Below are 23,399 nucleotides of genomic sequence, written 5' to 3' on the forward strand. Positions count from 1 at the left end.
GCTACGCTGGGCTCCCTGGGATGGGGGAGCGGGGCCCTGCCTCCCTGCAGGGGGCCCTGCCCAGCCGGAAGGGGCGGGCGGCTCGGTGGGCCCTGGCTGGCAGGCAGGCGGTCGGCAGGCAGCCCAGGTGGCAGCTGGGGCTTCCAGAATGGCACAGCAGTGGGCCGTGAGAAGGCTGGCATCGGTCACAGGGAGGTCTGGAGGGCTGAAATGCTTGGCCAGGCAGGCAGGCAGGCAGGCAGGCCGAGGGCACCGGGCCTACGAGAGGCCAAGGCGGCCAGGCCGCCGGCAGTGGGGCCCGTAGCTGCCATCGCTGCAGCCGCCACTCTGCAGGCTGTAGTGGTCGTCTGCGTCACTGCTGCTGCCAACACTGTCCAGCTCGCCGGGGCCAAACTCCATGCCCTCTATATCTACTTCTGGGGGAAACAGAGAAGGAACGGGGTCAGGACAGATGGACGACCAGCCTGGGGCTCCTTCCAAACAAGGGCTCGATGCTCTCCAGGGTAGGGGGGCTTGTCTGGGGCCCTGAGGCAGCAGGTGGGTAAGTCTGCCCCCACCTAGGCAGGTCAGCAGCCTCTGTGCCTTGGCCTCCTTGTCCCTGTCCACCCCACAGATGGACGCTGCTCCGACGACACCCGGTAACCCTGCTGCACTGGCCTCTGCTGCCCATCACCACGCTCCCACCCACTCCGGCCCTCCCAGGCTGTTTCCCCAAGCAGGGAGCTGGCCGCACCACATAATGTGTGTGCTCACAGGGCCGGCCCCTCCATGCCCCATCATCCCCCAAAACCCCACCTTGCTCAGAGTCGTCCGTGGAGATGGCCGAGCCCGTGCTGTCTGTGCGCACACGCTCCATGCTCTGCACTGACAGCTGCTCCAGGCGCCGCTTCAGGAAGCGGTGTTCACGCTGCAGCTGCTCCTTGATGCTCAGTGCCCGGCGGTCCTGCTCCTCCAGTTTCTGGGGGCCAGGGGGTGCTGTGAGCCATGGGGCACCCATACACCACCGCCCACCCAGGCACAGAGGACCTGGCCTGGCAGGGTCCCAACCCCCAGAGGCCACAGGGTACCAGGCCTCCAAGAGTTCCAACGGCCCACAGGAGCCCTGGTCCCTCCACTCCTGCACGAGGGTCCTACCAGGTGCCACCTCCCAGCCCCACATTATCTGCTGACCAGCTCTAGAGTGCCCACAGCCCAGCACCTCTTCCCCACCCTGGCCTCTTCCCTGCATCTTCCTGGTGGGGAGCCATCTTAGATGCTGCCTGGCTGTGCCCCCTCAAGGTCCCTGTAGTGACGCAAGCAGAAGGCACCCCCGCTCGAGGTTGAGACCCCCCTGTTTGGCCCTAATGTCCCAAGACCCTAAACCTGCAGGTATGAAGGCACTGGGAGGGGCTGTCCCAGACAATGTCTCCTGCTGCCCATGACCCCCTCCCGCCCTTGAGACTGACCCATCAACCCTACCCCAGGTACCACTGCGCCCCCTCCAGCTGCCTCCGGCCCATTCCACGGGCCTCTCAACAATGGCCCTCCTACTCTTCCAGTCCACCTCACAGCCCAGGACCTCTAGAGCAGTCTACACGTGCCCTCTCCCTCTCCCAGCCTGCCTGCTCCATACCTCCTGCCACCCCATCTCCATACAATTATATGCCCTGTGACCTCCTGGACTACTTAGCAGTTCCAGCTACTGTCTCCCCACCTCCCGTGGCCAGCAACCTACCGGGTCCCAGTGCGCATCTGCCTGGCAGCTCCCCTCCCCACATCCAGCCACCCTGGCCCCCACGGGGAGCTCCCCAGGGCACACGGGTGCAAGCCATGTCAGCCCAGGCTGCCGGACAGGGCAGCTCACCTTGATGTGCATCTTGGCACGCTTCAGCAGGCTCAGTGTGGTGTGGCGCGTGCTGTCGGGGCCCAGCGGCACCAGCTGCTTGAGCTGCTCCAGATAGAGCCTGAGCTTGGCTCGTCTGCAAGGCCAGAAACAGCACCCTCAGGCAGTAGGTCAGGGCCCCCTGCACAGTCTGCCCTGCTACAGACTGCTGAGTGCCCCTGCCCCAGCCCCCAAAGCCCCCACAATGCTCTGGTGCCTGAGCAGAAGAGGTGGCTGGTGGCTAGCGCAGCCCAGCCAGAGTCCTGGAGTGCCCACTGCTGGGCACTGCCCAGGAGCCTGGCTTGGCCCTGCTGCCACCACCCTCTGTATTGGAGTCCGAGAGGCCTGGGTGCAGCCTGGGAGCACTCAGCGGGATTGATGCCACCCCACCTGCACCAAGTACAGCGCAACCCCCTCCTTACTCTTGTCACCACAGAAACATCAGTCAGTCGAGGTAGGCAGCTGGGGACTGCCCCCTCCCAGCCTAACCCCCAAAGTTTGGAATCCCTTTGGTAACTGCTCCGTATCAGAGTTTGTCCCTGTGTTCACACAGGCGAATGTCATGTTTTCACAAAGCTGCCCTAATGCTCTGTGCCATTTGTTCAGGTGACTTAACACTCCAGACTCGTTTCTATGGGGACTCGGGAGAGGGCCTGTGATTGTACACTTGTTTGGGGAGACAGGCTGGCAGGAATCACGGGTGGCAGCTCGAGCCCACTCCCAGTGTCTCTCGGATCCCACCAGGATGGCTGGCCTGTACCTTCTCCCATGCTGGGCTGCTGCCATGCCAACACTCATCTGCCACCGCGTGGACATTCAATGGCCACTGCAGCAGCACACACAGGGCCCAGAGCATTCTAGCACAGCTACGGCCCAAGACGCACCTGCCCGCCCCAGCAGGCGTGAGGCCACTTCCAGCCCACAGCCATCTGCTAAGGATGACTTTTAATGAGTGGAACTGCAAGGTCAGAGGGGAGCAATATTTTCTGAGCTTTTGAAAACCTCCTGCGAGTGCTTGTTCCCACACCAGTGTCACCTTTCTGTCTGTGACCCGCTTTCCAAAGCCCCAGCAAAGCCACAATCGCATCTGGTCTCAGAGAGACCCTGGGAGGAAAGGGACAGGAATGGCCAGTTCCCTTGGATAGGGAAGGAGCCTGTGGGTCTGGAGAAGAAAGGGCAGCTGCGTGCCGGGAAGGGTGCCCCAGGCTCACCCTGCAAGCGAACCGGGTGCAGAGCGGAGATAACGGCCCTACCCTGCAGGAGGAGGGCCAGCCTCACTGGGACCCACATCCGCACAGCACCTTCCCACTGGTGCATCAGCCCACAGCACCACAGCACCTTGAAGTTATTTGCTGACCTGGAGTTAGACCCAGGACATGGAAGAGAGGCTGTGCTATGTCCACAGAGCTCAAGCCCCGGCCATCTGGGCCGCAGAACCTGTGCGAAGAAGCAAGGGCTGGGCAGAACTCAAACCCTCCTTATGGTTGGTGGGGTCTTTAGGGATGCCCTCTCCCCTCTGCACAGATGGGGAAGGGGACCATGCAGCACAGCTCTAGAACTCACTGGGGTCCCAGGCCACTGCTCCAGGACCACCTAGAGCGTCTTGAACCTCAGAACCTCAGCTTCCTCATCTCCAGTAGCAGAGAGCACGCCTCAGCCTGTCCCCACTGTCCTATACCTGGGGCTAAGTTCACAAGGAGGGATATAGAGCCAATTTCTAATCACAGCGGCCCCACATGTTACAGAGTAGAACTGCGCCGTAAGGTTTCCTTGGCTGTGATCTTCACAGAAGCAGACCACCAGACCTGACCTCTGCACCGCCACTGTGTGGGTCAGAACTGCCAACCTTGTGGTCAGTAGTCAAGCATCAACTGTTTGTGCCACCCAGGGCCCCTCTACTCACCCGAAACCCAAACCCACTGCCATCGAGTCAACTCTGACCCCTAGCAACCCTGTAAGACAGAGCAGAACTGCCCCACGGGGTCTCCGAGGAGCGGCTGTCGGATTCAAACTGCCGACCTTCCGATGAACAGCCACAGCTTGCTTTATCTCTTCACCACTGCGCCACCAGGGCTCCTCCACTCACCATGTACCAAGAAAACCCAAATCCACTGTTACCGAATTAATCCAGCTCACAGCAACCCTGCAGGACAGAGCAGACTGCCACATCTTTCTCCCGTCCAGCAGCTGGTGGGTTCAAAGCGCCAACCTTTTGGTTAGCGGCTGAGCGCTTAACCACTGCATCACCAGCCATATTGTATATTGCAATTGTCACCATCCATCGTTTCGTTCCATAAGCAGTATGTGATCTTTGTGGAAAAATTAGAGCATGCAAACGAATCAACAAAAGAAAAACAAAACAGATGAAAAGCAAATTCCACCACCCAGAGACAACCTTACCATCGTTTTAGTGTATCCTGTGTTTTTGCATCATGAACGTTAAGTGAAAAAATTACGATACAGAACCGTATATAAGTGACACAATTTTGTTAAACAAGAAAATAAAAACAGTGGACGCACACAAGAGACTCAACAAAACACAAGGAAACGCTGGAAGCGCGCATCTCCAAGGGGTGCCATCAGTAACCTTTATTTGTGTGGCTTTGTGTTTGTCTCTAGTTCAGATTTTCTATGCTAAAAAACCACGTATTACTTTTACAATCAGAAAAAGACACAACTGTACAACAAAGGAAAAAAACACAGCTAAAAGAGACAGTGGAAAAAATATTCAGAATACACATAAAAGACAAACGGTTGGCATTCATAATATTTTGAGGTCACACAAATACAAAACAAAAAAGAGTAATATCTCAATAGGAAAATGGGCAAAGGACACAAGCAGGCAAGTAACGGAACACAACTGGCTAGTCCGCCATAAAAATGCACCCCATTCCGGGTCTAGTCAAGGACAGGAAAACTCGGGCCAGGAGACGGTGATTTCTGCCTTTCCAATGGGCTAAAACTAAAAGGGGCAACTGACACCTGTGACGTACACTGGCCTGAGGATGGGGACAGTGAACAGGCACAGGAGTCCTGAAGGGCCATCGGCAAAGACTCTTGAAATTAGATTACCTCATACTCTTTGACCAGCATTTCTGCTTTTAGGGTTTTTATCCTACCAGACAATCCCCACAGGTACGCAAAGGTCCGACATCCGATGCGGCGCTGTCTGTCCTAAAACATGGCATCACACCCCCTCCCAAGTTTAAAACGAGAGGGATCACTGAGTCCCAAGCAGCCCAGCTGAGGGCGCTGTGCAGGCACTGGAGACCAGGAGGCAGAGGACAGCACGGATGTTAGTGGACAGCATTTATGTGACATCACGGCAAAAAGTTGGGAAATCACAGATAGTAAGACCCCATCCCATCAAAGTCCAATTAGCAGTTAGTACAATTTTACCCACGCTTAGAAGGCCAGCAGGACGGGGCGGGCGTGAAAGGGATGTCCAGGCACCCCATGATGTGTGCAAACAGACTACTTACAAATCACCAGGCATTCTTCCAGAAACAGAAAGAAGCCACCTGACTGCAGGTGTGCAACATTTAAAACCCAACAGTGTGTCCATCCAGCCCCAAGGGAGCACAAAGCTAAAACTTTGGGATGGACTCTAGATCCCGGGATAGGGGTAGAAGAGCACTGAGAGCTGGGAAGGATGGCTGGGGCCTCTCCCTACACAGGCCAAGGCCAGAGTCACCAACCAGGGGAAACCACTGGGGGTCCCCAAGGTCAGCAGCTGAGCGCTGGCCGAGACCTGTGGGAGCTGCTCGTCCATGAGAAGAAGGCAGGGAAGACAGCTGGGGACAGCGGGCCACACAGGTCATACTGGCCAGCCACCCAGGGCACAGCAGTGAGGAGGTGGCCTGGGGAGCCACACTCCTGGCTGGGAACAGGCTCTGCTCAGGGTCCTGCTGATCCCCAATGTCCTCTCCCTGTGGAGAGTGGGGGGTAGAGAAGGCCCTCCCCCCCACCGCCCAGGGCTGCACTGGGGCTCTCCCTAGGCCACCCAAGACCTTGCCTATGTTCTGTTCCTCCACCAGTGCCCACGGCTACCCCCAAGCATTCTAGGGAGTGTTGAAAACTCCTTACCCCCTGGAGTTCCTCCAGGGGGGTTCAGAAAACAGGACCCCTCCGCCCCATAATGGTTGACCCAGCGTTCACAGCAGCTCTGGGGCTAGTGGCTGGCCCAGCCCTTTACTCATCCTCCTGCAGCCAGTGGCCAGGGTGTTCAGCATCAGGCCCAGCCACCAGCACAGCCATGGTCAAGGTCCCACTAAGGCCCACGCTCCCGGCCAGCCAGGAACAGAGCAGCTGGAGGGGGCTACAAGCGTTCAGTCTTTCTACCCTTTCTCTGCATCTCAAAAGGGTCCCAAGGGGCCCACCTAAGGCTGGACCCTGGGAGGGGGTGGCAGAGGCCAAAGTTGGGGTCAAAGGGCAGCTGCGGGGCCAGGGGTCAGAGGCCAGCCCCTCTCCTCCTCTCCCAGGCTGTGTGCCCTGGCCACCCACCCTCTCCCCAATGTCATCCCAACTCTCTGCCTGTCCTCTCAGGTACCACCTCTGGGAAGCCTTCCTCCAGAACACTGCGCCCACCCAGGCTCCTGGGTCCCGGGCAAGGCCAGGCCCATTCTCTCTGTTCAGGAAGCAACACTATGGCTTGCCTGGCTCTCGGCTCCCGCACCTGCCCCCACGTCGGTGACCCGTAGGGAACCCCCAGACACACATACACAAGCTCCTCCAGAGAACACAGTGTCCTGTCCCTGCCCAGCGCCCGCCCAGCCAGAGGCCAGAATCCCGGGGGAGCGGAAGTTGGCCCTGGTGTGGACGCAGACATGGGGGTGGAAGCAGGATACGGAGAACTGGCCGAGTGCCAAAACTCCCCGGAGCAGGCCAGGGAGGATTCGGCTTGGATCCGGACACCCACCCCTACACTGAAGAGAAAAAGAAAAACAGCCCATTTCACAGATGGAAACAAAGGTCAGGAGAAAGCTACCACCCGGGGTCCTTCAACGGGTCATCCCTCATTCCAGCACGGAGCTCCTGCCTCTGGGGCTGCCTGGCCCAATGTGCCCCTGCACCCACCCGCCAGGCCCTGAGACCGACTGCCCCAAACTGGGCCCACCTCCTCTTCCAGGAGGCCAGCACTGATGGTCCACAGCACACAGGCCCTGCCCGAGTCCCTGGCCCCCACAGGTCTGGCCCTGGCCTGAGCTCCTAAGAGCAGAGCCTGAGCCCCCTCCTGCCTCCCACACTGACCCTTTCCAAAGGAGGGCAGAGAGCTCAGGCACCCAGAACACACCAAGATTGGGGAGGGCTTGCCCCAGCGTCCCCCTCAACAGGAGGAGAGACTAGATATGCCAGGCAGCTAGTGTAGGGGACCAAGGTGTCACTTACCTGTGCTTTTCTAGTTCATTGTGTGAAGACCTGTTTAGAAAAAGAGAGACAGTGCTCACTCCAGGGCCCGACCACCAGAGCACAAAGAATGGGCTGCTCTTCAGCCCTGACAAGCCCCTGCTCCACCCAGGGGCCTGGGGACCATAGGCAGCCCTGGGCAGGTCTGGGCCTGAGGGCTGCCCAGGACACCGAGGGTTGTGGCAGGTGAGCGGCACCTGGCACTGAAGGCAAGGCGAGAGAGGCACAGAGGTGTAGACGTATCCAGAGCCACCCAGCTCACCTAGTGAGGCCTTGGGAGCTCTGACTGGCTAGGGAGGGGAGAGAGGCTGGCCTCCTTCCAGAAGGGGTGGGGAAGGCCCCTGAAGCACCGGTGGCTGGTTCTGGTGCTGGCCCGCTCTGTGTCGCCCAGGCACCCCAGGCACCTAGCCACCTGCCTGCTTAGCTCCCCACTCCCCAGGGCCAGCTGTGCCCTTGGGGCCAACGTGGGCCAAGAGAGGGCCAACTGCAGGATGGCCACCAAGGGACAGAGCCCTGCCGAGCACAGGGGCCAGGCCTTCAGAATATGGGAAAGTCCTGTCCCCACCCTGCGAGGGCAGCAGCCTGGACCAGGCTCACCTGCCAGCTGAGCCTGCCCTGAGCACACCTCCGTCCACATGCTTACAGCCCCACTCTATTGATGAAGACACCCAGGGACACAGCAGTCCCAGCCAGGTTAGCCCATGAAAGGGCCTCTCAAACACAGACGCTTCCCGGAGAGCAGGTAGTGCCAGCTGTGTTTGCCCAAAAAGGACAATGAGGCAGGGGCCGAGCTCACAGCTCCAGGTCACCCAAGGCCCTGAGGCTGGGGTGCAGCGGCTCTGTGGCTCAGGTGGGACGCCACCAGGCACACCTAGGCCCAACTCTGCCCTTTCCCGAAGCTTCTGCTAACCACTGCCTGCCTACATTTGCTCCCACACTGGGTGCTGAGGTCTTCCATTCCCACCCCTCCTTCCAGAGTCACTGCCCATCCTGCCCACTTCTGCCACCTGCCGAGCCTAGACCCCGCCCGAGCTCTCTCCTCTCCCTGGGGTCAGTCGGCTCTTGGGCCCCCCTGGGCAGCCCAGAAGAGCCTCCAGCTCCGGGCTTGGGGTCCTCTGGGGCCAGGACGAGGCCCCTCGCCCACCTGCCAGCTGCTGCCCCTCGGCTCGAGCCACAGCCCAGCCGTCTGGGCCCATGGGTCAGCTCCCTCAGAAGGTGGCCACTGGCTGGATCCCCCACCCTGGAGGCAGAGGGCACTCCTTGGGCCTCCTCACAGGTGGGAGGGGGCCCGGGCTGGTCCAGGCACTGAGGCTGCTGACTGGTCCCGGCACTGCGGGGTGCTGCACCAGGTACTGGGGGTGGGGGGGGTGGGGGGTCTGGTCTAGATACTGAAGACTGATCCAGGCACTGGGGGAACTGGTCTAGGTACTAGTCCAGGCACTGGGGGGGGCTGGCTGGTCCAGTTACTGGGGGGGGTTGTCCAAGCACTAGGGGTGCAGACTAGTCTAGGCACTGGGGGGCTGGCTGGTCCAGATACTGGTGGGACTGGTCCAGGCACGGGGGCGGGTATTGGTCCAGGTACTGGGGGGGGCTGGTCTAGGTATTGAGAGGGCTGATCCAGGCACTGGGGGGACAGGTCTAGGTACTGGGGAAGTTGGTCAAGGTAATGTGGGGGCTGATCTAGGTATTGGGGGGACTGGTCCAGGCACTGGTGGGGGCTGGTCTAGGTACTGGAAGAGCTGGTCTGAGCACAGGGGGAGCTGGTCTAGGTACTGGGGGAGCTAGTCCAGGTACGGGGTGGGGCTGGTCCAGGCACTGGAGTGGGGGGCTGGCCCTACCCATAGAAGCACCAAGGGAGGTATACCAGGTATGAAAACCTTCCTCTTCCCTCCCCCAGAGCCCCTAAGATCTCTATCTCAGCTGCCTGTGAAAGGCCATAACCCCACCTGAGAACAGGAGACACCCAGAGCTGGGTGGATGAACCTGGGCATCCACTCAACCTCTCGTACCCCAACTTCCTCAGCTGTAAAAGGGAGATGCTTTTAACACCTCCTCCCGGGGTTGTGGTGACGATTAACAAGCTGGGTGTGTTCAATTCTGATTATCAGCCCAGGGCACTCGCGCCACGGGAGCCCAGGTCACACACGGAGTTTTGCTTGCTTGGGCAGCATGACTCCGTGACAGCAGGAACCTGGCCAGCTTACTGAGGAGGCCTGAGGCAGTGGTGCCCCCACGCTCACGTCGTTCCCCAAACCGTCCCCAGTAGGGGCCCGGGGGCTGGCATCCAGAGATGTGTTCCAGCCAAGGCAGCTGGAGACTCAACCAATTCCTTGCCAGGTCCGGGGTGCCAGAACGTCACAGGAGATGGGTCCTTGTGCCAGTCTTTCTGTTCCTCAAGAACGTGCAGGCCAAGGAGATGAGCTGCACCCTCTGCCAAGGGGCCCTGAAGCCCACCACAAGCACGGTTGCCAGCCGGGTGACTCGGGAGCGGCCAAGCCAAGGTAGGGCCCTGGGCAGTGCCAGGCTGGCCACGGTCCACACAGCAGCTGGGATCCTGGAACCCCATGGGAACCCAAAGTGTCCCCTCTCCCCACCAGGGGATGTGCACCACAGCCCTCAAGCGTCTGCAGCCTGGAGCACAAGGCCAAAGGAGCAGACTTAGGGCAACTGGCACCAGGTAGCCGCTACTGGCAGCTGCCCCCTCAGGTACCCTTGGCCACCATCCTGCCCACCTTAAAAGGGCCTCCCGCCTCTCAGAAAACGACCCTTGCACTTGTCACTGGACTTTGACTTGTTCTGGAGACTGGACTTGAACGGTGGGCACTCTGGGAGCCTTGGGACCCCAAGGCAGGGCCTCCCCATGCCTTCTTTGTCCAGGCACCTGGGGGGGAGGTCGCCCTTGGTGACAGTGGGAGGGTGCGGCGGGGCACACGGCCCTCCCATTCGCGGAGGGGGGGCCCGATGGCACGGGAGGGGTCGGGCCCAGCAGCCTGACTGTGCCCTGCACCGGGCCTCAGTTTCCTGGTGCCCACTGACAACTTTTTCCCTCCCCGGAAAAGTCGGGAACAACTCGGGAGCGGGGGCGAGGCTGTCGGGAGACCCCGGCGGCGGGCGCTGTACGCGTGGCACTGTTTACGCGAGAGGCCGGGAGGCGCGGCCGGCAGGAAGATGGCGACGGCGCGGGCGGGGCGCGCCGGGGCCGGGGCTGCGGGCCGGGGTCCGGACGCGGGAGGCAACAGACCCGGGTCAGGCCGAGCGGTCGCGACCCGGGCCCGGCCTGGGCGCCCGGCGTCGGCGGGGCTGGGGGGTGGTACCTGTTGTTCGGGGCCTTGCGCACCAGGCCGGCCGCCTTTGTTTTCTTCCTGGCGAAGTCGCCGTCGAAAGGCAGCACCGACGCGTAGCCGTGCTCGGCCTCTGCGGACAGACCGCGCGGTCAGCGGGCTCGCACCCCCCGCCGCCCTCCCCGCGGCCGGCGCACCGAGGGGCGCGGTACCTCGGTCCCTGCGCTCCAGGTATTCGGCCGCCTCCAGCAGAATCAGCAGGGAGTTCAGCTCCATCCTCACGCGCCCGCCGCCCGCCGCGCTCCCGGGACGGCGGCGGCCTGTCCGGCCCGGCACGCTCCGGCACGCTCCCGGTGCTCCCGCTCCACCCGGCCCGCTCCCGGCGGCCCCGCTCGCCGCCCGCCCAAGCCGCCCGCGGCGCCCACTTCCCCGACTCCAGCGGACTCCAACGCGCCCGGCCGCCACCCTCCGCCTCGGGCCCCGCAAATTGACACATAAGGGCGAGCGGCGGCCGACGCAGCCAATAAACATTGGCGTTCGGACTACGGGGGCGGGCGCCGGGGCGGGCCGGGGCCAATGGGAGCGCTCCGAACGCCTCGGGCGGGGGTCGAGAATGTTGACAGATCCAAATCTCGGTCGGGATAGGACGGCCGGGGTAGTAACAATTTAGAAGCCCAAGCTTAGCAACAGCACGTGGTGGCCCGGCCCCCTCGCTCGCTGACTGGCGGCAGTCGTGCATGTTAAGTAGGCACTGAGCGCCGATTGGCCGGGAGAGCCTATGTAAAACAGGGGCCGCAGACCAATGAGCGGCCGCGGGGCGCCGGCCAATGACAGGCGCTTGCGGCCGGACGCGTTGCCGAGAGGAAGGAGCGCGGCTGGGACCGGCCCTGCCCTGCCCTTACCGCCCTGGCCCGGCCCGGCCTGCCTGCCCCGGCGAGGGCCGTTAGGGTGCGGGCGCGTCCGGAGCGCAGACCTGGGGCCGCGACGGCTCAGGGACCTGCGCGCGCGCCCCGCGGTCGGTGCACACTGGGCGGAGGAACCTGTTGCCCCCCGCCTGGCTCCCGGGAGGACTGACCCTCGGGGCCGCCTCGGGCGGGGATGGGGGTGCAAAACGAGACCCCCTCCCTGCCGGACACCTAGTGGCCCTGGGAAGGTCTGGGGCTTGTGGGGCGGGGAGGACGCAGACTGAGCCCAAGAGCCAGGCCTCTCCCAGCGTCTCATGGGGGAAACTGAGGCCTAGAGCCGAGCGGGTCTCTTGGAGCTGCCCAGAGGGCCCCAGGGCTGAAGGGGGGCTTGGGCCTAGGCCTAGAGAAGGGGTGGAGATCTGCGGTCACTGAATGGAGGGCTGCGTGCTCTGTGTCGGTCCCAAGAGTCGGGACCTTCAGAGGCAGACGCAGGTCTTCTCCGTCCAAGGAGGCGCTTCCCAGCGAAGAGGGTTGCCTTCAAACCCTTGGCTGGCAGGTGGCCTTAGTGACCCCTGACCCTCCCAGTAGGGCAGGGAGAGGTGGGCCCCCTGCGCTGGGGCAGCCTCAGACCTTGGGCATGTCACGGGACCGACAGGCTGGATAGTGTGAGGTAGGTGGCTGGACTGCCCCCCGACGTTGTAAATGGGATGGAGGGTGGGCAACACCGTGGCTGCCAACAGGACAAAAACTATAAACACCCCAGCACTTTTTTGGGGAGCCGTGTAAATGCTTTACACGAATTTCCTTGTGTTATTTCTTCAGCCCCAACTTACAGATAAGGAAACTGGGACCCAGAGGTTTAGGGACTTGCCCTGGGTCTCCCAGCAGTCTCAAGCAAAATGGAGATTAGCATTCCCATATGTGCATCTGCCCCAGAGCTGGTGACAGGGGTGCGGAGACCAAAGCCACTTCCTTAGCCAGCCCAGCTTGCTAGGGTCTGGTCCTGCTGTGTCATCTGTGAAGTGAGGACATTGCCACCAGGCAGCTGTACACCGTCATCACAGGAATCCCTTGCATAGGATCCGGCACCCTTCTTGCTCCTGTCCTGCACGTCGCTAATGAGAGCTCTCACTGTGGCCCTTGGCATTAGTCTGTAGGACTGCCCAGAGCTGTGTAGGGTAAAGGAACCCCCCAACTCTCAGATGCAGGGAGGATCCCAGGCTCTGAGGTGAAAGGGTGTGGCCTGAGCAGGCAGCAGGATCCCCCACCTCTCTGGTCATTTTGCAAGCACGCTCTGTCGTTGGTGGGCACCTGCCTGCCCTGTGATGTGATGTGGCTGTGACAGAGCGGGCAGTGCGGTGCCCAGGTGTGTGTGGAGGGTGGAGGGCCAGCCCAGGATGGGGGAGTTACCGTCCTGCTTTGACCTAGGCCAGTTGGGGGGGTGGGGGGACCCCCTGCCCCCACAGCTACTTCCTGAATCCAGCACTTCCCTAGTGCCTGCCTGGGCGCTCCCTACTGGGGAGTGCATGGGGGTCAGAGGGAGAGGTAACTTGGACCCCAGGTGGAGAAGGGCTGGGGGCGGGAGGGTTGAGCTCACAGTGACTGCCTCGTGGCTGGCCATCGGGGGCAGACAGGAAGGGAGGAGAGGGGAGGATGAGGCAGGGCGCATCTCAAGCGGCACAGTCAAAGGGCTCGTTCGGTCAAGGGGGCCGACTGAACCTGGGGCGGTGGTGGCAGAGGGCCCCTAGAGGATCCCAGAGGGAGGGGGCTGGGGAGGTGCTGGCATGTGGGACCTGAGTCCCCTGCCACCTACAGGCTGGGCCTCAACATCCATTGGGCTTCAGTGTGCTACCTTAGAAGACCGGGAGCAGAGGCAACACAGCAGTCCTGGGGCCTGAAGCTCCCTGTACGTGTTCCCCACAGGGTAGGACACCAACAGGGGTGACTTTCCTGGGCCCAAGCTTGGGCAGGCACCTCCTTCACACCCAGGTTTGCCCAGCCTTTCCCCAGACTGGGTACTCCCTCCCCGGAGCAGGGACCTGTCCTGGTGGAAACAGGCTAAGCCTGTAAGGGGAGGGAAAAACTCCAGCTTCCCCCCCTAGAAGCCTACCATTTAACCCAGGTCTGACCTCCACTTAGGGACCTCCCCCCGCCCCATAATTTGGGAACACTGAGACCCTCTCACCTACATACAAGCCCCCAGGGGTCCTCTACCACGAAGCCCTCCCACACACCCCCATACCCGAGCCCCCCTTCCCATCTCTAAGCCCCCAGCCCGTCTTGGAGCCCCTTCGATGGTCCTCACTCACTATCCTTTTGGGGCATCCAGCCCTCCCCACCTGCCCCAGAAACTTGAGGGATCTGGAAGAAGGACGCTGCTGATTCTGGCTGGAAGGCCTGGGTGGATGGTCTCTGGTCCTCCCATACTTCTGTTTTTTTTTTTCTACCCCTCTTCCCTACCTCCCGCCAATCTGTTTCCCTAGGTATAAAGCAAGGATGATAGTATTCGCCTTTTGGGGCAGTTAAGGATGGAATGAAGGGTTCCTGGTCCAGAAGCTTGGGAAGGGCTGGCTCCCCCCACCCCATGACCCCACAAGGGGCTTCAAGCCCGAAGGAGGCCATAGGAAAGAAGCATATAGAAGGCTGCTTCCCAGCCTCACCCCTTCCCTGACCAGGGTTCCCAACCACACCCTTGCTGATTTGGTAGCATGCCTGTGGCTTCTCAGGGTATCTGAAGGCCTCAACATGGCATCAGGGAGCACCGCCACCTGGGTGGGAAGCTTGGCCAGGCCCTCCCCACTCCAGAGCCTCCTTTCCCCACTCTGACACCAGGCTGACCTGGCCCTGCCCCACCCCTGTCCTGCCTTTGGCCACCTCAGTCACTGGGGAGGTGGCTGGTTCCAACAGTGCCGTGGTGTAGGTTCAGGTCTGTGGGATCCGGGGTCCTCAGGTGCTGAAGAGCCATTGCTGAGCCCAGCATCTCACACAGCCTCCCAGCAGCCTGGCTGCCCTGGGCTGAGAGGCCTGGTGTGTGCCAGGGGCCAGCTCCCCCCAGGGCCTGAGGGAGAGTCCTACGGGGGTCCACCACTGGGTTCCTCCCCGGAAGCCTGCCCTGGATTCTAGTCCTGCCACAAGATCTTAAACAAGTCCCTTAACCTGTCCTGGCCTCAGTTTTTCTAGCTATAAAATGGGGATGACAGTACTCACCTCTGAGGGTGGTTGGAGGTAGGACAAAGATGCATGAAAAGCCCTGGACAGTAGTGGGCTGGCACAGAGGGGAGTCAGGAAGTGAGAGACAATATGAATGTCACTGCCCAAACCAGTGGGTGCTTCTAACCCTTGGGGAAACGGGGCCTAGAGAGAGGCAGGTCCTGCCCAGTCACCATCAGCCAGTTAAGAGTCATAGTCAGAACCAGGGGTGGGGAAGCAGCCACCCAGGCCACCCGGCCCAGGGACACCAGTCCAGGACTTCAAGCATTTGAGAGCTTTCTACAAAATGTAACACTTAAGAAAAAAAAAGTCCCCAAAATACAAAAGGAAGCCAGCAAAATCAAAATTAACGAAGATGTAATTAAGTGTCTGCATAACCTAACACGATGTCAATGTTATCTTTTAATTTAAAATAAAAATATTCATTCTACTCGTGAACAATTTGTGGGGTGGAGTCTTCTTACTTTACGACTATGCTTGTGTACGGCTGGGACAACTCCGACGATCATGAATTAATTACCTGTGGCCAAAAATGTCCAAAAACAAAACAATAAAATTGCCTTTCAAAATTTTTGACAGGACAAAAAAGGAGGGTTGTGGGCACAGATTCCTGTGCTTGCTAGGGTGTTGGGGTGCCCTTCCAAAGCTAGAGAGCTAGACCTCTGAAGGCTGGAGGCCCCGCTGCCACCTCCCCTCCCAGGGGCAGCCCTGCCTCGGGCTGAGCTGGGGACAGGAGGCCAGCCTGACCCCTTCCAAGACTGGGAGGACAAGGGCCTGGGGTGGATAGGCAGGTCTCCCTCCCATCAGAAAAGAGAGGCCTCGGGGCTCCCCCACTCCCCTCTCCCAGCCCTGCCCTTGTGGGCTGGACCTTCACACCTAGGGGACAAAAGGGCCTTCCTGCCCTGCTCCCCCATCTCCTCCAGGAAGCCTCCTAGGCACCTGCAGGTCACTTGGCCAAGGTGGCCTTCCTTGGCAGTGACTGCTGCTCAGGTTCCTAGGGCGCAAGCCTCCTCTCTCTGCTGGATGCCCTGAGGGCCAGAGCCCACCGCCTCCCCAGTCCCCAACTCCCCACCCCGAGGCCATGGTCCTCCCAGGGTACAGTGGGGCCAGGCTCTAGCTAGTGAGACCAGAGCTGCCCCATCCCAGTGTGCAGAAGCCTGTCCAATCACAGCCCACAAGACTCAGGGAAGACCCACCTCTCCCTGGTCTGTGGTGGAAGACTGGCGCGGTCAGAGCAATGGCTGCAGCTAGACTGTCACGTGCCTCTGGCGGAGGCTCAGATTCTGGTGGTAATCCCTGCCCCGGTCTCTGCCCCATTACCCACCCTCCCTGCGGGGCCCTGAGGGACCACGTCCTCACATGCTCTGAGCTCTCCCATGGCTCCCTCGTGCCCTCAGGAGGAAGCCCAGCATTCGGTGACCCAGCCTGCCCCCACCTCTGCACCGCCCTCTCAGGGGAGGTCACCTTTTCTGGCTGTACCGTGCCTCCACCAGTGTTTCCTCCACAGGCACCGTGTTTGCAACTGATATCCAGCTCACCCGCCAAGGCCCCCAGTTTGGCCAGCCCCCTGCTGCCCCCTAGACCCACAAAGTTCTCAGGTCTGGGTGCCTGTCTTTGCCCAGCTCAGGCCCAGGCTGAGAGCCCTGACTGATTTGGGATCAATGAACACACCAGTAAAAATACCCAACACCCCTCCAAAGCTTGCGTTTTTCCGTTTTCGTGGCGCGCCTGCGTACTGAGCAACTGCTCCAAGGTGGCCCGGAAGGACACCCACCCCTCCGCCCCCACTGCCCCAGGCTCAGAAGCAGGAGAAGCTCCAAGAGAGTCATTGACTTGTGCGAAGAGACCCCAGGCCCTGCCTGGAGACCAGGGCTGTGAAGCTGAGGATGTGTGTGGGAAGTGGGGGGCGCTGCTGTCGGGGAAGGCTGCCTGAAGGACGGGTCTCTGTGGACCCAGGAGGAGACAAGCACCTCCAGAACTCCAAGGCGGGGGGGTTTCCTGGGGGACAGTCTGGGTCCTGCCCCCAGGTGCCACTGGAATCCAGGAACAGGAAGAGCAGGTGTGGGTCGCATGGGGGTGTAGTTCAGGGCCTCGGAAGCCATGGAGCCACCGCCTCCAGGGCACTGTCAGCTCCCATTCCCTGGCCCTGCCTCCACCCCTGGTGGCCCATGGCATCTGGCTCCAAGCAGGCCTTTCTCCCTGAGCCATTTGGGACCTGATTCCCTCTGGCTGGGGACCCTGGTGGGCCAGCCATAGGTCTCTCTAGACCTTCCACCTTCCTGTGGGACCCTGAGGACTAGGGCCTGGTCACTCAGTCCTACTGCACGGGGGGTCCAATCTGGCCTCAGGGTGCCTGCTTGCAGTGGGGTGGCCCCTGTGGTCAGGGCTCCAGTTGTCCCCAACGCACAGTGGACCCTCGCATCCTGGCCGTGCTGGGAGAGGAGGGTGAGGGCGCCCCCTGGTGACCATCGAGGGCTTCAGCTGGGACCTGTGAGGGCAGCCCAGCTCCAACCGGGAGGGAGGCTGCAGTGTCCCTGCCTCCACTCCTGCTCCTCCCACCTGGCCTCCTCCAGGTGATATTGAGAGTCCCAACATCTTCATCACCAACAAGGACACTAACGGTCTTTCTGGCACCTCGTCTGGTGTGCCTCCCATGGCACCAGGGTCCTCCCTGTCATGCCCACAGCCTCCTTGTCACCATTTACAGTCCAGGAAGCAGAGCTCCTGTGGGTGGGGAGACCCCGCTGCCCCCCCAGAAGGACTAGCTGCCAGCACCCAGGCACCTCCAGGTCACTTCGCCAAGGTGCCATGTTTGTGGGGAAGGGCAGCTGTGGCCCCTCTGGGTGGGGAGGGGGTCTCTGGAGCCACCTCAGTTGGGGGCTGAGCTGAGCCTGCAGTGGGAGGGGTGTGATAGTTCATGTTATGTGTCATCTTGGCTAGGCTGTGATTCTCAGTGGTTTGGCAGACACTGGACTGGGTGCACTTCCATAATGTAATATAATCACCTTCCATGATGTCATCTGAGGTGATCAGCCCATCAGTTGAAAGGGAAATTTCCTTGGGGGTTGGGCCTGACTCCAGTATATAAATGGATGTTCTGGCAACGCTTGTTCTCTCAGTCCTGCACTCTTCTCATCGCCTGACCTTTGGTTTTCTTGGGATGTGAGAAGCCTTCAGCCTGCCGCCTAACCTACAGATATTGGGTTCGTCAGCCCCTGCAACACGTGAGCCAGGAGAAGCCTTCAGGCTGCTGCCTGACCCATGGATTTGGGACTTGCCAGCCCCCACAATTGCATGAGCCATATGTATTTATACATACACTTCACTGCCTTTGCTTCTCTAGAGAACCCAGCCTAATACAAGGGGGCTGGGGCTCCTGCAGGCAGGACAGGGCAGGGCTGCCCCGCCCCTTGCAATGCCCCCCAAGGTCAGGCACAGCAGATCTCTCTGCCCAAGGGCCTCCTGAGCCCCTCGGTCACCACAAGCTCTCAGTGGTCCCCTTTGACTTAGTGGTCTGCCCCACAGGGGGGCTGCAGGCTGCATCTGGGGTCCTGAGCTCCTGCCTCCTGCTATTATCGGAAGCTCTGCCAGGACCCCCTTTTGGAGAGCACTGACTTGCTTTCTTCCTAGGCCTAGGCACAACTCAGAGAGAGCTGGCAACCTGCCCAAGGGCACCCAGCCAGTGAGGGTGGCAACTCAGACCCCGGTGTGCCAGGGCAGTGTCCCTGGCCCCCTGGCCTACCTCCAGCTCCTGGGCAGGGGAGTGTGTGGCCTCTGTGCCTGTCTGAGGCCCCCCACTCAGCACTGGCATCAAGTCAGGCACCTGGTAGACCCAAGGCTGGTGGCCCTCCTGGCCAAGACAGAAGTCCTGGTATCTGGCTGCCCAGAGGTAGGCTAGGGCCAGTGGGGATTGTATGCCTGAACCCTGACCCCTGGAGTAGCCTTTCCTTAAGTAGCCCTCCAGGTACCACCAGCTCTGGCCGGTGCTTCCCGGAGCTTCCTGCCTCACAGGGTACTTCTTCTATTTCCTATGGCACCCTTCTAGAAGCCCACAACCTGATCTGCCACTTACTAATCTCTGTGAGCCTCCGTTTCCCCCAGGTCCTGAGGCTAGCTCGCAGGGGCTGACTCCACATCCAGAGCTCTTGGCCCTCTCCGGCCCCAGGTCTCCCAAGGCCCTGCTGAAGGTGGGCAGCAGGCCACCTCTGCCTCAGACCAACCCCTCCCCACCCCCTTGTCCTGGCTCTACCTTTCGGGGTGAGGATGGCCCTGTAGAGGGTGGGGTGACCAAACATTCCGGGTTTAGTACTAAAAGTCCCACGTTGCAGGAAACCCCTCAGTCCCGGGCAAAGAAAGATAGTTGGTCCCTCTCGCTGGTGGCTATACCCCTCATCAGCTGCACCCTTGGCAGCCACATGGTCCCTGGCTTCCTGCTGGGCATCGTGGGGTAGGGTGCCTCCCCCAGACCTGGACGCAGGTAGGCAGAGGTTGGCTCAAGGGCTTCCTGGGGCCCAGGCCAGGTCTACACCCCCTGCCTGCCTCTCTGGGACCAGGTGGCTCCTCCCTGTCTGAGCTGTGCAGGAGAAGGCAGTGTCGCCTGGGGGCAGGCGTCAGGATAGCTCCATCTCCTGGGCCCCTACTCCCTCTCCCACTCCTGACCTGGTAGACCAGGAGAGCCACCATGTCTGAGCTGGAAGGTGACAACTGTGGGCAGAGGAAGGGGGTAACACCATGCAGCTTCATGTGGGGCTTCTCTGGGGGGTGGGGGTGGGGGTAGGGGGTGCTGACTTCCTGGCAGGTGGCAGCCGGGCTCAGCTTCCCTCAGTGCTGATGATTACAGAAGGTCTGCTATTCAGCTGGTGACATAGGCCACAGACATTCACAGGGTGAGGAGCGGGGTATCTCTCTCAGCTCGCCAGGTGAACCCAGGGTAGCAAGGCTGAGTCTTCCCTCCCGAGCGCCTGGCCTTGGGCTACCAGAGACACCAAGGGCCGCTGAACACCCCTTCTCTCCTGTTTCCCAAGGACCCTGTCCCGCTCAGAGGAGCACCCACGTTCTGAAACACTTTCTCCCCTCCCAGAAAGAAGTGAGTATGTCGGCCCTTCACAACCCTGCCCCGTTCTCTGGCCCCTCAGAGCCACCTCTGAGGGACACCCACCTCCAAGGACCTGGGCACCCAGGTCCCAAGGGCTCAGCGCCATGACCAAAGGTAGGCACCGTGATGTGGCAGCGCCACCAGGTGGCCTGCCCACTGCATTCTCCCCAGGGCGCTCCCCAGGGCAGCCCTCTAGGCTGCTGGGTGGGGCAGTCCTAGGTAGGGTGGGCTGAGAGTACCCCCGACACCCGCACACAAACCCCCCATGAGAACACTGCTGGGCCAGGAGCTGGCAGTGGGGAGAATGTGGATGGAGCCCTCGAGGGCATGGGTTAGGCTTGCAGGGGCTGAGTGGGGCCCCCTCTCCTGGGGGAACCAGTGATAAAAGCAGCCAGGTGCTGGGCCTGTGGGAAGCCAAGTCGTGCCCTCGAATCGTCCCGAGAGTCTCAAAGCCACAGAACACGAGCACAGGGCTTCCCGAGAAGGAGAAAATGGAGTCTGAGCTCACAGAACAAACAGGCACGTCTGCAATCCCTAGATAGATTTATGGAAATGGCTCCAAATTACAGCATTTAGAAAATAAAAATAATCTCAAATACATAATAATATTCACTCCATCATATACTTTTTTTCCACAGAAGCCATCTTTGGGTGCACTTATCCCACTGTTAAGGTGTGACTGGATTTTTATCCTATAAAAGAAGCATCAGGTGTGTCATCTCTCTAAAAATAAAACTGCAGTCGTCCTTGCAACATGAAGCCTGAGATTTAAGCCTGAGGAGGAGTCCGTGCTGGGGCTGTCAGTGCCTGGCCCGGCCACGCCAGTGTCTGAGGAGGGTCCAGAGCACGAAGGGATGCAGAGGAAGAGGGGCGGTAGCAGCCACGTAAGTGGCCCTGGTGATCCTCGGCTGCCCAGTACACCCCGCCTGAGAACCCCCAGGATCCTCTTCCTGGGGCCTCCCTGCTGTGGGGGACGTGGCCTGGCCCCTCTTCTGGTCAGCAGGTATAGGACAGCCAGCAGACGCTTCCAGGGCCCACCCTGCTTAACAGGGCCCACTCTCTGCATTTTCCCCTCCGAGAAGAAATGAGACGCGTTGTTTTAGCCAAGGTCCTGAGGCAGGGCCGTGGAGGGGGTGGTGGCAGAGGGGAATGAGGTGTGGTAGCTGCGGGCCCTCAGGGAGAAAGGGCCAGCCCTTAGCAAAGCCCTGGGAGAAGCCCTGCTGTGATGCTGTCCTCAAGGGCCACATTATCTTCCTATCCTCCACCTGCCCCGAGATTTGGCCCCCTGGTGCCTGGGCTGGGGTTGGGGCTGCCTGGAGCTTAGCCAGTGACCGCCCCCATACCCAGGGTCAAGTGAGGGCGGCCCCCAGGTATTACTATGGCTGAACCCCGAGGCAGTAGTAGCAGAGCTCAGCAGGTAGGGGCAGGTGGGCAGGCAGGAGACCCCTGACCCTCAGCCGAGCAGACATTCTGCCCATGGTAGCCACTAGGTACCCAGGCTGCCCTCATTGGCCACCTGTGGGCCCTGGCCTGACTCAGGGTGGATGGGACAGTGGCTCTGGAAGTTGTGGAAGCCAAAGCGGCCCTGTGGCCCCTGCAGCAGCAGCAACAGCCGCAGCAGATGAAATGCGATGAAAACCCTCCGTGGCATGGCCTGGGGAGGGAGGAGGCGGGCAGCCACAGTGGGGGCCACAGCAGGGGCCACGGTGGGGACCCCGGCCTTCTTCCCGGGAATTCAAGTCATTGCTGCCCATGGTGGATTTGGGGATGAGCCCAGGTGCCGTGTCAGACGCCCGCCTTGTCGCTGTAGAAGGGTGTGACGTGGAACATGTAGCAGTGTGTGCACACACGGACTGGCTTCATCTGCCCGTAGCGTGGCAGCGGCGCTGAGTGCGAGGAGCAGCGGGAGCAGAAGATCTGGGACATGGGGTGGGGGGGCAGCAGTGGGCTCAGCCACAGCCGGCAGCAGGGTGTGCAAGGACGGGACAGCCAGGCCCATCACCCCTGGCCCTCACCGCTCCTGAGGCCGGCAGTGGGACCCGCCCCAGGCCCAAGTGCCCCTTGCCTTCCCTCTCACCCAGACCAGGCTTGAAGCTAATGGGTGGGTCTGCTGGACCAGCCCTATGGTCTGTGGGGCTGGGACCAGTGGGAAAACCTAGGGCAGGTCTTGGCCCCAGGAGGCCAGACCCCGAGTAGGGTACTGGGTGCTGTACCCAGGCTGCAGTAGGATCTTATTCAGACCCTCCAGCCCCTGCCTCTGTCCCCAGCTTGGAAGCAGCTGGATCTGGGTATAGACACTCTCCATTCAACGGTTGAGTGCTCTGAGTATAAATGCCCCGTGCCAGGAATCAGATGGGGTGCAGACATGGGGACCTCTACACGGACCCCACAGGCCTTGCCACCCCCATGGATCCATACTGGCTTCCAGACCCACGTGTACTGCTTGTGGATGGGATACCGCACTTCCGGTTCCAGGGGGCTATGGGGCTGAATTCCAGCCCTGAAGCCTCGGGGTCAAGTTCTGCCCAGGTGCCCAGCCTACCTTCCCACAACTCCGGCAGTGGTGCTTCCGGCGAATGACGGTGAAGGGTGCTTTGCAGGCAGTGCACAAGCCACAGGCCTCGTCCGGCACCCACTCGGGAGGGTCTGTCGCAAAGAGACGGGGACCGGTCAACCGGGTGTGTCAGTGGGCCAGGGGCGGTCAGCACAGCCTTTGATCGGGTGGGCCCCGTGGCCCCTCTGCTCTCCTACCCTTGAGTCCCCCCTTCGGCTTTGGTCACTAGCTGTGACAGTCATTCCTTCCAGATATTGGCAGTGCACGTAAATCAAAACCCAGCTGGGCACCTTGCCCCAGGCCAGGCCACCTAGATGGCCACACCCTGTGTGACACTTAATTTCATGTGTCATCTTGACTGGCCTACGGTGCCTTGTCGTTTGAGCAAACACTAGTCTGTTGTTAGTTGCCACTGAGTTGGCTCCAGCTCACGCAGAACTTATATATAACAGAATAAAACGTTACCCACTCCTGCGCCTTCTCATGATCTTTTGTAGGTTTGAGCCCATTGTTGCACCTATTGACACTAGTCTAGTTACTGTGACAAAATAATTACACGTAATTAAATAGCTTGGCTTTAAGAAGATAACCTTCCACAACTTGGGTAGGCCTTGTCGTCCAATCAGTTGAAGGCAGTAAGAGCAACAGGGAGTTTCCCTAGGGTGCACTCTGCCTCCGGACTACGAATAGACATATTGCCGAACTCTTCCACTCTTCGTGTCGTCTGACTTATGGATTTCGAGACACAAACCTGCAGGAGTCTCCAGCCTGTCACCTGACCTACGGATCTCTGAACTGTCAGCACCTCTCCCCAGTCTTGTGAGCCAATTCCTTAAAGTAGATCTCTCTATTGTGTGTGTGTGTTACTGTGTGTGCATGTGCTGTAAAGGTGATTCTGACTCATAACGACCCTACAGGACAGAGCGGAACTGCCCCACAGGGTTTCTAAGGCTGTAATCTTTACAGAAGCAGATCGCCAGGTCTTTTCTTTCATTGAGCTGCTGTTGAGTTTGAACTGCCTACCTTTCAGCTCTCTCTCTCTATATATATATTTATATACACCCACCCTTCACTTATCGACGTGATT

At 60.4% G+C, this 23,399-nt stretch overlaps 2 protein-coding genes across 4 annotated transcripts in view; both read right to left on the bottom strand.

Annotated features, from left to right (window-relative positions):
• Window positions 1-258: 258 nt before the first annotated feature.
• Window positions 259-11,180, bottom strand: MXD4 (MAX dimerization protein 4). 3 transcript variants are annotated; one of them, XM_049886608.1, is made up of 6 exons: window positions 10,761-11,146; window positions 10,582-10,681; window positions 7,250-7,279; window positions 1,844-1,958; window positions 796-958; window positions 259-416 (listed from the first exon to the last, which is right to left on the bottom strand). In XM_049886608.1, the coding sequence occupies exons 1-6, from the start codon at window positions 11,077-11,079 to the stop codon at window positions 259-261; spliced, it is 885 nt and encodes a 294-aa protein (XP_049742565.1). In that variant the 5' UTR covers window positions 11,080-11,146. The 3 variants fall into 3 exon arrangements, 2 of the variants coding, with proteins under 2 accessions (XP_049742565.1, XP_049742566.1); XR_007517709.1 differs by lacking the exons at window positions 259-416; window positions 796-958 and adding an exon at window positions 3,219-6,786 and having other exon boundaries at window positions 1,874-1,958; window positions 10,761-11,180; XM_049886609.1 differs by lacking the exons at window positions 259-416; window positions 796-958; window positions 1,844-1,958 and adding an exon at window positions 2,011-6,786 and having other exon boundaries at window positions 10,761-11,180.
• Window positions 11,181-20,298: 9,118 nt separating this feature from the next.
• The window catches only part of ZFYVE28 (zinc finger FYVE-type containing 28), a 128,259-nt gene continuing 125,158 nt past the window's right edge, over window positions 20,299-23,399 (bottom strand). Inside the window, exons 12-13 of the mRNA XM_049886598.1 lie at window positions 22,301-22,404; window positions 20,299-21,675 (exon numbers count right to left, since the gene is read on the bottom strand). Coding sequence (XP_049742555.1) covers window positions 21,544-21,675; window positions 22,301-22,404 — 236 coding nt within the window. The 3' untranslated portion in view covers window positions 20,299-21,543. The remainder of the gene's footprint in view (window positions 21,676-22,300; window positions 22,405-23,399) is intronic.

Source organism: Elephas maximus, chromosome 5 (genome assembly GCF_024166365.1).
Source record: "Elephas maximus indicus isolate mEleMax1 chromosome 5, mEleMax1 primary haplotype, whole genome shotgun sequence".
Taxonomy (NCBI): Eukaryota; Metazoa; Chordata; class Mammalia; order Proboscidea; family Elephantidae; genus Elephas; species Elephas maximus.